The sequence below is a fragment of the Pyxicephalus adspersus genome, chromosome 8 (assembly GCF_032062135.1).
Source record: "Pyxicephalus adspersus chromosome 8, UCB_Pads_2.0, whole genome shotgun sequence".
NCBI classification, from domain to species: domain Eukaryota; kingdom Metazoa; phylum Chordata; class Amphibia; order Anura; family Pyxicephalidae; genus Pyxicephalus; species Pyxicephalus adspersus.
The window spans coordinates 42,323,385-42,338,110 of NC_092865.1; the positions used below are offsets into that span (position 1 = coordinate 42,323,385).

The following is a 14,726-nucleotide window of genomic DNA, read 5'->3' on the forward strand; positions in this document are numbered from 1 at the left end:
ATTGCTTCAAATACATTTGTAGATTCTTCATTTACTTCTTTGTGATTAGCTCTGTAAATCTACTAAATATAGAATAAATTTACATTGAGTATTTCACAAAAGTAATTTTGTATATGTAGGCAAGAAAATGTTTGTTGACCAGTGTGAACAATCACCAAACCACTGTTGTGGGGAAGGATAGAGGCACCCCCAATCTGTTCAAATTCTCCTGAACTTCCTAGAATGTAGGTACTTGTCCACTTCCAAATAGGATGTTACTTATTGCAGGGCTTTCTCAGCAGTGATGTCAATGGCACTTCCTTTAATTGGTATTTTCCCCTCGTTCATATGTCTTACTACAACGTTCTCCTATGATTCTCCTCTCCAGTGTTCATTTCTTCTATTCCTGTTTGTGTCTTTCTCCCTTTCCAGTATACCCAAACTATGTTGTAACTTACAAACATCACTAAATATTACTAGTGTAAATTCTTATACTAAGAATGCCCTACATAGATAATCCTAAAATAAGATTTCATATTGTGACAATCGCCAACTCAGCCTCAACCCGTGCATAGATTTTTCCAGCACCTTGAGCAACAATTTGAGCACCAGCAGGCTGAGAATGGCCATCACAGGGGAAGATTAACCAATCTGTTAACCCTTGCTAAACACAGGTAGACTACCACTACGTGCTTAGATGTAAGCCGTGTACCGGGGGCTTTCTAGGATACAGCGAAGTCACAAACAGGGAAAAGCAGCCCACTGACACCAATTTATATAAAACAGGAAGTACTTTACTGCATACTATCGCAATAAACAAAATTCCAAACAATAACACAAAGAAAACACATTAAATACATTCACCCCAGAGGTCAGCACAGCGTCCTTTTTCAAGATTGGTTATTATGACCTGCCACATACATAGACCCTAACTCACTAACTATTGCAGGTATAATCTCAGTCTCTGGTATTTCAGGCGCCAATCCTATAATGCGGTGCGTGCACGATTTTACTGACCCGGGTCTTGTTCTGGATCCATCAATGTCTTTAAACTGAAAAACAGCAACAAGTCTCTTCAGCAAACATGAGGTCCTGCAGGACAGACAGCTCTCCGTTCCTCAGCTTCTCTCAGCCTTTCTGGACAACAATCCTCTTTCCTCTGGACAGGATCTACCTTGGATGGTTGTCAGCTTCACTCAGCCACAGCTTCTGAGTCTCTAGGAACACGCTGACCCTTGGATGCGAATGGATTCTCTTTTACACACCCAGTCTGTCCAAGATGTCTGCACTCCTCCTTCCTGTTTCCTCTCCAGAACAGCCACACTTCCTATCAATATGAAAACTGGCAACCTATTCAGCTGTGTTAAGAAACAGCGACATCTTGTGGTTGAAATGCAAAACGTCAGTAGTCTTATATTTAATTACAACCATTAAACAGTGAATGCTATCTTCTCAATCTCACATAGACAGAAGCATGAATCGATAGCCTTGATAACCCCAGTTCTAATTCTGCCTCTTTTATCACTGTCTATCTTATCTCTTGCCACTCCATACAGAGTCAGATGACACTGAGTTTATTTTATAGGTATCATTTAGGAGAGAAGGTTACACAATGTCCACTTTCAGAGATTCAGCTTACACTTTTTATAATGTTTAATAGGTAAAAAGATAACAAATACACATGCATGGACAGAAAAATTAAGACTAATTAATGAACAATAGCAACAGTAAAAAAAGGGAATAACAATGAAACATACTCAAGTGAAAGTTGGTTTGCCTTGGTCCAGGTTGCTTGTACAATGTTCAGTAATTATTCAGAGTCACTGGGCTCTCTGCAGAGCTCAATCTATCAGTGGCATTGTCCATAACAACAAGATGTTAAAATGTGTGAGATGCCCATACACATAGGAGTAACTGATAGGAACATTCAATTAGAGCAAAGTGTAGGAGGACTGGGAGAGTGTGTTCACACAGATTATAATGCTCTGTGAACACACCTAGGGTGCTCCTATAATAGCAAGATTCATAATTACACAGGTTGAAGTTTTATGAACTGCCAACCAGCAGATTATTATAGTTATCTCAAAATATGGAGTCCAACAAGCCCAAACTAGGCATGTCTAGCACTTATGGCGCACCAGAACAGGCTAAAGGGTTTACAGGCTTTCCTGAGGTCTAGAAGACTAATTGTTGGTCTCAAAATGCTCTTAATAATAATCTGGACATGACTCAGCAACCTACTATTTGTATGGAACTGTGTGATGGAAATATGAAAATTAATAATACATGTGTTCCTGGGAAGAGCTCAGAGGGGAGTCAGAGGCCACTTCCCTACCCTTATCTGTCAGATCCAGGGTTTTATGACACCTGGCTTTACAAAAGCACAACTTTTACAACACTTGTTGCATGTTGTAAAATAAAGAATCTGAAAGTATGTGCTGGTGGATTATCTGATGACAGAGAGGAATACCTGATAAGGAAGAATTTATGTTCCTGTGTACATACTGTTGGAAACAGGCCCTAAAGTAGGACTCTAGCCGCCGCTCCTGTACTTTTAAGGGGGAATGTAACATTGGTATTTTCCCCAATAACACAGATATCAACATGTGTAAGCTGCATTTGTTAAATTTATTTTTATCTTCACCCTATAATTTATCATAAATTTTGTTTGGAAGAACACAGTTTAGCTCTAGTTCTACACCTGAGGGTTAAGAGTATTCGGTTAGTACCGTATATCTATTGCCTTTAAATACATTAATAAATGTAGAATTTTTATTTTAGAATTTATAATACATATTCTTTGGGATGCATAATAAAATAGGTACAGAAATAAAATTACAATTATTTCTGTTGTGATCCCACAGACAGCCAAATGAAATCAAACTGTTTACAAATCCTGGAATCTTTAAAGCAGCGATAGATGTTCTTCAGGAGGCAGTGAGCAGCTCAGTTTTGGAAGCGACTATTGAGGGCACAAAAGCAGCATCAGCATTTCTAAGGTTAGCTCTGGTTACAAAATCTGATATTATGCAGTATCTTCATTACAAGGGACAGAAAGGTCAATGTGTTCAAAGGAAAAGGGCTGGATTAAAGGTACTAAGGGCCATGGTATGACTCATGTTACTACTGAGGTGAAACCAGTAGTGTTTTGTTTGCAGGCAACTTCTGGGTTCCTCTGCTTGTTATTAGGGCTGGTCTTATTGTGAATCCTCAAGAACAGAGTGGGGCAGATTGACAGTTTTGGGTTTCATGTTTTCTAGAGACCCAGAAGCCTATTTAATACACCTGGAGCTAATAAAATTTGATATCATATTAAAATCCTATACAGATGACCAGCATAAATAAATCATTCCTTTAAACAGCCTTTTGGGTAAGAGCTTTAAAACGTGATTCTAATGTTTAAATAGAACAAGAAAGTCATTTTATTTTGTAAAATTGTAATGTTTCGGAAAAAAAATGCACTCTTTTGCAATATAAGGTCTGCTTTAAGAAGCAAACCGCTAATTTGAATAGAATTGTTGTTACTTTGCAAATAGGTAAAACATTTAATTGATAGCAGGCCAGAAGTAAAATTCAGCATGAAATACCCTAACTTTCCTAATATGTAAAAGCAGTTATAACAGTACAAAAAAGTAGTTAGGGTTATGAATAAATGTAATATGTGTTACTGTTAAACTTTTGTTCACAGTTCAAAGAACAAGTAAATATTAGGACAAGAAAAAAGGTAGACAGTGATCATGAAAAGAAATATTGAGTGTAGCAAGACTGGAAAGATGAAGGGTACAGAGATTGGTTTAGGAAGTGAATATCTAGCAGGAAGCTAGGTGACAGTACATTGCTATTTATTATCTTTTGAACTTTACTTACCTTGAAAATGAAGATTCACAGACCCAGGATCAAATGTAATGACTGTAAGGCCCTGGTGCAGCATTAGTGCTTACCAGACACCCAACTCCCAATCTAACTCCCCATTCTTTACTTATAGCAAGCTGCTGCTTAGCTTTGGGAGGCTAGTTGCTATGTCCCTGCAGACAGTTGCCTCCAGAACCCACTGGATTAGGACAAGAACTCAAAGAGAAATCAGACAGTCATGGAAACAGGAAAACAGGGTCAAGGGAGACAAAGTCAGGATCACAGGCAAATGATAGACAATTTATAAATACACCCTAAACTGATCTACAAGTGATATACAGGAGAATGTAGCAAAGCCAGAAAAGGGTTTTAAATTCTGATTAATAAAACATTTGAAAAACAATGTAAAGTTGAAAAAATATTGACAATATTTTATGAAATACTTCATGTAATTTAATGGATTAAACACTTACAGTATTTTTCGGACCATAAGACTCACCGGACCATAAGACGCACCAGTTTTTAGAGAAGGGAAATGAAGAAAAAAAAAGATTCTGAAACAAATAGTGTCCTAAAATATTTTATGTGCATTAAAAACCAACATCACAGTCATAAACACATGTAATCAACCTGTAAAGTAAACAGCAGCATAGGCACGTGCTGCACAGCCAGCATCAAGGAGACACGCACACAGGAGAGGAACACGGTAAGAAACTTTTTTTTTAACAGCATATGTGTAGGCTGTATTTGGACCATAAGACGCAGGGACTTTTCCCCTCCACTTTTGAAGGGAAAAAAGTGCGTCCTATGGTCCGAAAAATACGGTACCTGCAACTGTCTTTTTTTTTTAATGTCTTCAAAGATGCACCAAAGCTTCCGAATCACTTTTATGTTTGAAAAAGATAAACTTGAGATCAGCCTAATTGCCAATTATGGCACATACTTGCCTTGTGCTGTCACCCTACATGGTCACTGCAAGGGTGGGCGCTGCCATCTTCACCTCCAGCTACACAGCAGACTTCCTTGGAGACGGTGATCCTATTCATTGATTGGATAATGTAACTCCTGCGCATGAGTTACATTATCCCCAGCGACTGGCTCTTTGGTCAAATAGTATTACCTCCAAGTGAAAACCAACAGGAAGTGAGCTGATTGTGAGTCCATGTTGCCCTACTATATCATGAGTAAATCCATTAGACAGCTCTATAATAGTTAAATACCTTATTAGAAAAATAATTTCTCTGTGTTCTGTTTTCTCTCTGAGGTAAAGGAAAACCTAAAGCAATGAGCTAGCATGTTGTTTTTTAATTCGAAATGTAAAACAACACTAATATAACTGCTATTATACCAGTGTATTTTCAAAGAGATGCAAAAGAAGTTACAATAGTGAGTTAATCTATTTCTGCTTGCTGTAGTCTTAGATGTTACTAGACAAGCTTCTTTCTATATCAGGGGTGCCCACACTTTTTTGGTGTGCGAGCTACTTTTAAAATGACCAAGTCAAAATGATCTACCAACAAAAAAAATATACCTATAAATATATAAATATACGCGATACACCTGCAGGGCACCCCTGGTCTATATGATAAAAGACTTGGTAGGGTATGTTTATGTAAGGTCTTTCTGTGCAATACACAGATGGCAATAAAAAAAGACCAGCTGTAATCCTTTCCCACTATGCCGAAAACAAACAAAAAAAGAGTCTAGCTGCATGTTCACAGACTTTAAATAAATGATAATATATTGTTAAAAATCTAGTGTTTTAGAATGGCCTTGCAGAACAGTTATTTATTTAAAATATATATAGGTTGTCTTTATTATTATTGTGCAAGGCATTTGTTGGCACATTTTATTAATTTTAATATATGGGAACACATTATAATTTTTTCTCATACTTTTAAACTTTAAAAGGAAGGATCACCTCAGTATACCAGTACAATATGATGACTTAGAGAGGCTGATTAGGAAGATGATGGAATGCTGTGCAGATCTCCCTTTAACATTACTAAAGAGGGTGAGTTACCTTTGAGACTGACAGGCCACATAGCAGTGTATTTTGACGGTCAATATTATCGAAAGTCAAAGATGTATTTTTAATTAAAGTTTGATAAAAGAAACAAAAAATTCTTACTCTGTCCCAAATTTTAGAAACTCACAAATTAGGTATCTCCACACAAATGACAGAAATAATACTAGAGCCTTCTTTATGATTAAACCCTACATAATTTCTAGTTACATTCATAATGTACATTGTTTTTAGCAGCATATAAAGATGGCATGTTTTAAAGGTTAAGTAAATAACTTTTTTTAAAGAACAACCCTGAAGTTCTTTCCAGCTCTGTTGCTTCAGCCACATTGATGCCAACAGTTTTTCCTTGTATGGGTCCCTGCTTTGTTTGCAGACATGCAGTTTGCAGCTTCCACTTTTTATCCTGGCCATGACATGACTGTAGCTTGCAGGAGCCCTTTTTTTATAACCTTTTTCAACTACACCGCCCCACCACCACCCTTTTCCCCTTAAAAAATTTTTGTTACAGGTGTGCTGAAAATGGATGTCTGGCCATTTATTAACTTCAAATAATTTAACATAAAATACTTCCCGCAAATAACCTTTTAACCCATCATTACACCAACTTGGAGACCCCATACCACAGATGGCTCTCCACACCCCATCACTATTTACCACACGTCTGACCAGCACACTTCCCCTCGAGGACCTCTCACTGCCTACAACACATCCCCACCATTACAAACCACAAGGGCGGGCAGGAATATCTCTCAATTTTTCTGTAAATTGACTGCCCCCCTTTTTTCTCCTTAGCCTTGTCCTTTGTTACCCCTCCAATTGTTATAACAAACTTAACCCATCCCAAGACCCTAATCATAAACACTCCCCCTCACACCATCTCCTGACCTAATGGCCTTCCCCCCCACAGTCATGGTAGCCCCCGCCTAGCTTCCTTCTTGCTGGCTCAGGGGCCTCCCTGGCTGGATTTTTCATTTATTGGTTGTTATATTTTAAGCTACAGGTAATCCCGTTCTCTAGCATTTGTGAGACAGCTGTCAAGCCCGATAGTTGTTACTAGGTGGCTGTCCTCTTCCCTAGGACAAATGCGAATCATTGATTCATTTTGATTTAACTGAGAAAAAAATCAATCCCTTATTGTAGTATGCAAATGACAAAAGACTAGCGTGGATAAAAAATTTCACATGACCAACCATATTGGGCACTGAAAAAACATATTGTAAACATTTTGACTACATTTGCAAAACAATTTTGTCCATAAAGATGATCTGTGAAAATTGTTCATTCTGCTATGAAAACTTTTAAAATTTTGTAATTGTTTTGTAATATTTTCTTTATTTCTAGAAAAAGTCTGTAAACAGAGATGGGATCAAAACTGTCACAAGATATGGACAACTTCTTACAAATATTTTGGAAGGTTTTCATAACGCTTGCAAGTGTGTATTTAGATTTCTCAATACATTTCATTTATTGTATTAGAAAACAAACAGGCAATTCTTTATTGTCATTAGCAGGAAAATCTAACTATTAGAAATACAGTTTCTCTTTTGCTTACAGAGCAAGGATAAAATGTCAATTTTAATTAATTTATTTTACTCCAATGAAGACTTGCAGTGGTAGATAAGTTGTCAGATAATATAAGGAATCTCCTTAAGGAATATATATGTATGATTACATTACACTCCATAAATGTTAAACTAAGGATAATCATCTTTTTTTTTCAAGATTGGCAATGGACTGTCAAAGTGACTTTACAGCCCAAGACAATGCATTCACTGCTCCATCTTCCAAAAGCACCAATACACTGGAGGCTTTTACTTGGTTCTTACTGAATGCTTGTGACAATGTCTGTATACCCACTGTTTTGGTAAGTGCCAAATTAAAATGTTCAAGAAAATTTAAATATATATATATATATATATATATATATTTATATTTAGAAATAAGATAATATATTCAAGTAAACTGTATACCCAAAAATCATGTGATATACCATTTTATCCTGAACATGTATTTACTCATGAATGCAGAAACAAATAACAATAATAACTTGTAAATAGTAATTAAATATAAATTGTAAAGTGAAGAATGAAAAAAAATCTGCCAGTTTTTTCTTGCCGTCTGTACCACAGCAAGAGAATTGTGACATCCTGTTACTGAGGGGATAATGTCATATTATCAGAAATAAATATGACACAGAGAAATAAATCACTGTCAATCAAGTCAGTGGCTTAAAACTGTCTTTATTCTGTTGATCATTATTGTATTTCATTAAATCCAATAAATGCATAACAGGACAGACCTAATCCCCCCTTTCATTGTTCAGTCCAGTGAATTCCATTTGTTAGTGCTGCTCTGATTTCCAGACCGAAACATTTTTTCCTAAAAAGTAGGCTCATGCCACTAGCTTTCATTTTTTGGTAAACAATCCCTGATTGACACAGATATTAACCTTGTATACAGCCACATTTAAAATGGTCACCAAAATTTCACAAGAGAATAATTTTGGAAGGTATTACCATGATCATGCTTAACCAAATTGACAGCATCTATCCAGTGAGACCCTGGAGCCCAGAGCAGGTTTTCCTCTACTGACCCCTATTACACTCCCCCCAGGTTTTAGAAATCCAGGCTTATGTATTAAAAACACATATACAGATATACACAAAACAGATATACATGTTTAAGTCTTGTTAAATCTAGAATTTAAACATCTTGGGACTAAGGCCCCCTTTAGGATAGGTCAAAGTCAGCATTTAACCAAACCATCCCCCCTCCCACCTTCTCCAGGGCCCCAATTAACCGAGTGGCAGGAATGCTTTGCACCTCATATTTGCCCAGGGCCCATTTTCTCTACAACTGTTCAGCTTAGCACCTGTACAGACAGTATTTCTGTTCAGGTCATTTTCTTCTTGGTCCAGTTTCCCAACACTGCTTTATTACTATCTCAGACCTAAGGCTACATACACACGTGCAGTAATTGTTGTTGGAAACAAACGATTAGCGACCGATCCTTCGAACCCTTAACAAAAAAAGCGCACGACAGGCCAACGACGCCGATGAACGAGGAATGTTCCTGGAAACAAATGACCTTCCTGGTGGATCCCTTTGGGCGATGATCTTTCACTATCTATTGTGTGTACGGTCATTCAGTGATTGTGGATTGTTCTGCAGTATACTTTCTCCGGTACACGTCTTTTCCTGGATCGTTCAAATGATCGTATCTAGTGTGTGTGTAAATTATTGGTGGATTATATTTGCGCAATCATATCGTTACAGCATATACAGAGCACTGTATAGTGCACTAAATGAACCTTCAAAATATTTGTTAACAATCGTTGACCTGTCATTAGTTATCATTTAGTAATTATTGCATATGTGTACGTAGCCTTGGAAACCTGGATGGTTTGTGGGAGATGCAGGTTTAGAATATGATCATGTATGTATATATATAAAATATAGAAGCAGTTAAAATGTCACACTGCCTGGGATGCAGCATGAAACATCTGAATAACCTGAACACATCAGGAACACAGACAAATACCTATACAACAGGGGATTTCAACAGCTCCAATACGTTTCAATCAGAGTTTTTGGGAAGTTGGGGACTGGTTGATAGTTAACTGCAGCAGTTCTGCTCTGGCTTTTTATTACATGTTAAGTAATAACAGGTTAAGAAACAACACATAATACAAGATTGTTAAAAATGTGTTATGCTGGGTTGAAGTGTTTATTGTATATTACAAAAAGCACATTGAAATTTGAAAAAAAAAAAAAAACGTTTTAGGCAAAGTTTTAGACAAAGATGGCCCTGTTTCAGTAGTTTTCAATTATAAGTTGGTCACTGTCATTAGATCATGAACACCTCACTTGGCTGTGGAAAAATATTTTTTAACAATGTAAGGGGCAGGTACAATAAATTGGGCTTACTGACAAAAAAGAACATCTACCTTTTATGCAATAACAAAAAATGTTTATAGGATGGATACTTTTTTCATTGTTTACTACTGTACAAGGAGTATATTTGCTTGATCCCGCATATACTAATGAGTTTAATTTTATTCATACAGAAATATTATGAACATTTACCTGTACCAGCAACAATGGAGACTTTTTTCTCATTGCTTTCTGATATACTAACAATTGTACCCACTATGAAGGAAACTATATCTTTAAAGCTAGGTGTGTATCAGTATGTTTTACATGTAATAAATAGGAAATTTCTTGGTAAAGCTTTAATAAATCAGGCCCATTATCTTGATGTAAGTAGCCATAAGAAGATAGGTACATTGCAGACATGAGGGAATGGAAAAAATCTGCAACAATATCAAGGTATGCTGTGGCATTTAAATTATACTTAATTGCTAATAGGGGGCTCAAAGTGTGCCCATGCCATCACACCATCATCACTAGCCTGAACAATTGAAACAAAGCAGAGTGGACACATTGATGTGGCTGACATCAAATTCTGACTCTACCATCTTAATAAACAGGCTCCTGAGACTAGTCATTTTTTCAATCTTTTTTCCTGTTCAATTTTGGTGAACCAGTGTGAATGGTAAGCTCAAGTGACAGTGTCTATGTGCCTAAATGCATTGAGGTGCTGCCATGTTATCAGCTGTTAAACAGGTGTACCTAATAAAGTAGCTAGTGAGTGTAAATTTACTTGAAAACTTATGCAACTATTTTCTAAACAAGCTTTGACTGAATGAATTGCTGGCCAGAACTTCATAGTGGCAAATCTTAGTCTCTAGGATCCTTTGGGCTAACGCAGAATAAAAACAGTCCTGCTGAATCCACCTATGTAGAATAAAGGCTGTACCAGAGCAATCAGGTATTGCAATTACACAATTCAATGTCATGACCTGAATTGCCATAGACATTAGAAAGACATTCAAACATGATCTGGTTTCCCTTACTTTAAAAATGTTGTCAACCAAGCAAGTTTAAACCAATGGATAACAAAAGTAGATAAGTGAATAACTTTTTTAAGTTGTCTGATCAGCTGTTTCCTTTAGCAAAACTAGTGAGAACATCAGAGAAACCCACAGAAATGCAATTGTCACCCAATCTGCTCATTTTGACTGTCATTGCATTTCTGTGGATAGCTTTACAATGACCACAAAAGGATATATTTCTAGTTTTATATTAAAAGGGCTCTTTAGGATTTTGCACCTTGAAGTCAGTTTACAGAAAACAAGCAAGATTAAATGTACTAAAAAATATTTAGGAACATAATAAACTGATACACAACAGAAGAGTACTTTGTAAGCATCTGCTACAAAGTGGGGTTTTAGAGTGTAAAATATTTTGAAATTGTGACAGTTTAGAACAGAAAATGTCAGAACAAGTTTTGAACCTGTTTCCAGTGCCATTTGGTGTTATTTTCAACTGTATTATCTGATTTTGGTTTTTCAGCTTCTTCTTCATTTATTAGATTATCCATGGATGTAAAATCAACATTGTGTTCAGCTCAAAGGTTTGTAAAATATTGCCGGATTTATGTGGTACTGCTATTTATTTATTTAAATAAACTTTTTCTTATGAAACATTGAAAAAGCTGCTAATAATACTACATGCTGAATAAATACTAACTTACATGATATACTTTTTGTGATGGATAGTCTTCCTGAGCAATTTAAACCCAAATATGTTCCCTATACTGTCGCCTGTGCCAGTAACATAATTTTTGTAAGCACTTGATGAGTAAAGATGTAGTCCAAACCAGCAGCCTACAATTATTTTCATTAAAAAAATGTTATGCATGTTTCACTAAGAGCAGTGGGTTCTTCACATTTATTATTTATAGGTATATATATATATTTTAGTTTAAGTTCATGTACAGTTAACAAATACCTTTTTCATAGTGACACTAATTCATATTTTTATTTTTTTAGGAACAGTAATCTGAATAATGCTTGTTCTGTCTTTTTGACTAATCTATGTTTCACTTTGTGGGAGATAAAAGCAGGACAAATTAATGATTCTGGAGATGGTAAGGTCCTAAAGATAATGCACCTGTAGCTAAAGATAGAGTGATGATGGGTAAGTTCAAACAAGTGCCAATTGTCACATCAGGAATTAAAGCGGAACTTTAAAAAAATGAGCCTCTTTTCTGTCAAAAAAGCTCCTACCTGCCAGTCAGCCCTCTCTGTCTATACACTGGGCTGTAAATGCAGAGAGTTGCCTCATTCCAGCCTAATCAATTAAAAGAGTGAAGACCCCAGGCTTAAAAGAAGTTTGAACAATAAAAACTAATTCTTAATTGTATTGAATACTACGCCACCAAATGAAATACCAATGTAACAAAAATCAATATAACTAAATGTTGCACCTTAGGTATCAATTCCTTGTTTAGGCAACATCCTGTTGGCTGTTACTTCCTTAAGTAGGGGAAGTCATGTGAACAGAGGAGGCCATGTGACATGAGGAACACATCCCACTACCTGGGGAAGTGCCAAAGTTGAGGCAGCTCAGGTGATGTTTACACTTCCACCAACAGATGAAGTGCGTCTGCAGAAGATTTTGGTCCTCTGGGGTAAAGGAGCAGTTTTCAAGGAGTCAAATGGTTCAGATTCGGAAGTAAACACAGAATAGGATTTCTGGGCAGAACTGCTGCTGGCTGGAAAGTGATGCAGAATATGGCACAGATTCCCTAGTCCTGTGGAGATCTGTGAGACTCCTCTTCATTTGTGAATGGTTTAGTACAGCAGTCGCCAACTGGAGAAAGTTTTGGTGGGCCGCAGCTCTGGCTGGTGCTCCCCCAAAGCCACAAGATGAGAAATTAGAATGTCAGGCATTCTCAGAGTCATGAAAGTCAGGGCTGGATAGGTGGCAACAAGTAAACTTGGTCAATAAAAGGTGGTTATCTGAGAAATTGGGTCACAGAAACAAAGGGCATATCAGGTATACAGGAATTTCTGGAGCACCAATGGTTAAGCTGACACTTGCAGTAGGGGACACACACTGATCTTAATATGCATTGCTCAAACGCCAAGCAACATGCTCCCATGCCTTCAATGATATCACCTATACGGAATGCTGACTCCTCATTGCTCATGATACCAGCTCTTCAGGTAAAAAAGTTTGGGTCTGATTTATTAAACCTCTTCAAGATTGGAGAAGATAGACTATAATGGGTGATTAGGGTGAACCATTTGCTATTATTTGGTAATTTTTTTTCAATCCTGGACCAGATCCATTCTCACATGATAATCTATCCTCTCCAATCTCAAAGAGCTTTAATAAATCAGATACCCTATGTCAGAGGAGGACCTTGGTGCTAAAACCAAGGAGCAGTATGTGTGAAAACATTACTATAAAGAACAGGCAACTGGAACTTTTAAAAGGAGATCAGCAATGGAGGCACTCCATTTCCTTAACAATAGGTTTACTACCGTGTTTCCCCGATTTTAGGACATCCCCATTAATCAATGGCATAGAGTGATCAGAAGGGGATAATCATTGGCATAGAGTGATCAGAAGGGGACAATCAATGGCATAGAGGGGAGAATCAATGGCATTTACAATTGGATTAGCTGGAAAGTGTGTGGTGGGAAACAGTAAGAGGGCAAAAGGACAGGGTTTACTTTACATGTACTTTTTGCATGTGTGTATCATGCTCAATTTCCACAGCTGATTACCAATCACATACTTGAATTACTTTGTATCTCCTATATACCTATAGTTCAGCTTTACTGATGTTCTTTCTTTTAAATCCACCCTTTCTAAACCCTCTTTGTGTAGATGCAGTTTCAACATCTGACCAGCTTTAAAAATATATTTTATTTCAGACATATGTCTAAAAATTCTGAAAACTGAACCTGTTTCATTTGCAGGTTTATTTCAAAACTATATTTTTTACTACACTGGATTGTATATATTTAACTGATGACACTTAACTTACTAACTGAAACATTTTTTCTGTTCACAGAAGTATATGATATTTTGAATAAAAGTATGATACACATTGAAGGCAATGTAGCAGAAAGTCTTTCTGTGTTATTGGACTCACCTGACATCCATACTACTAAGGATTTGAGATGCCACCAACAAGCTCTAATTTGTATTGCTTGTGTTGCCTACCTTATGGAGGACAGGTAAATATGAAATCTGACTAAAACAGAAAAAAATAGCTAGTTCTTCTCTGACATATTTACAAAATTAAATGTTAGCATCTTTTAGAAAACAGCATTGTAGATTTTTTTGGATTAAACTGTTACTGTCGCCTTGAATGTTCAGGACTCCTTCCCCTAACCCACTGATATACACTTTGCAGTGTTTCTCCACAATCTTCCTTCTTCATTACAGCCAGCACTAAAATCCTTAGCGTCAGTTGATGTCAGACTCTAGGAACAAGTGGTCACTCCCTCTATTAAGCGAAGGAGCTTTGGCCTAGCAAAAGGATTGTCAGTATTGTCAGATTGGAGGAGGTCAAATGTTTGCACTGACACAGAAGTATTGTTACTGGCTTTGACAGAGAACGACATAGTGGGGAAGCACTGGCAAAGTGTGCATCTATGGGCTATGGGGCCTTAAATTGGCCCTTTAAGGTGGGTTTGCAAGCACAAACCCATAAAAATGTTTTATTTTGTTCTGGGCAATGTGAAGATTTACATACACACACATATTGAGAGGGATTAGCACATAGTGAGAAGGCTTCCTCGGGAGATCACAGACACTTTAGGCTGAGAGATTAGTAATAAAATAATTGAAAATTATAACTAATACCCAACTAGTTATCATACATTGTGCAAACAAAGTGTCTATAATTAATGTAAATAGTCTATCATGGAAATAGAACAGATTAACATGGTTGAGGTAAAAAAAGCTACCATTCACATTCAAACAAATGCTTCCCACAATTAAA

At 36.8% G+C, this 14,726-nt stretch overlaps 1 protein-coding gene across 1 annotated transcript in view; it reads left to right on the top strand.

The window, feature by feature from the left end:
• Positions 1 to 14,726, top strand: part of MEI1 (meiotic double-stranded break formation protein 1) — a 48,502-nt gene that overhangs the window by 24,785 nt on the left and 8,991 nt on the right. The window contains exons 11-18 of the mRNA XM_072420931.1: positions 2,844 to 2,978; positions 5,743 to 5,845; positions 7,202 to 7,293; positions 7,583 to 7,724; positions 9,928 to 10,039; positions 11,276 to 11,336; positions 11,755 to 11,852; positions 13,749 to 13,956. Of these exons, the coding sequence (XP_072277032.1) occupies positions 2,844 to 2,978; positions 5,743 to 5,845; positions 7,202 to 7,293; positions 7,583 to 7,724; positions 9,928 to 10,039; positions 11,276 to 11,336; positions 11,755 to 11,852; positions 13,749 to 13,956 (951 nt within the window). The remainder of the gene's footprint in view (positions 1 to 2,843; positions 2,979 to 5,742; positions 5,846 to 7,201; positions 7,294 to 7,582; positions 7,725 to 9,927; positions 10,040 to 11,275; positions 11,337 to 11,754; positions 11,853 to 13,748; positions 13,957 to 14,726) is intronic.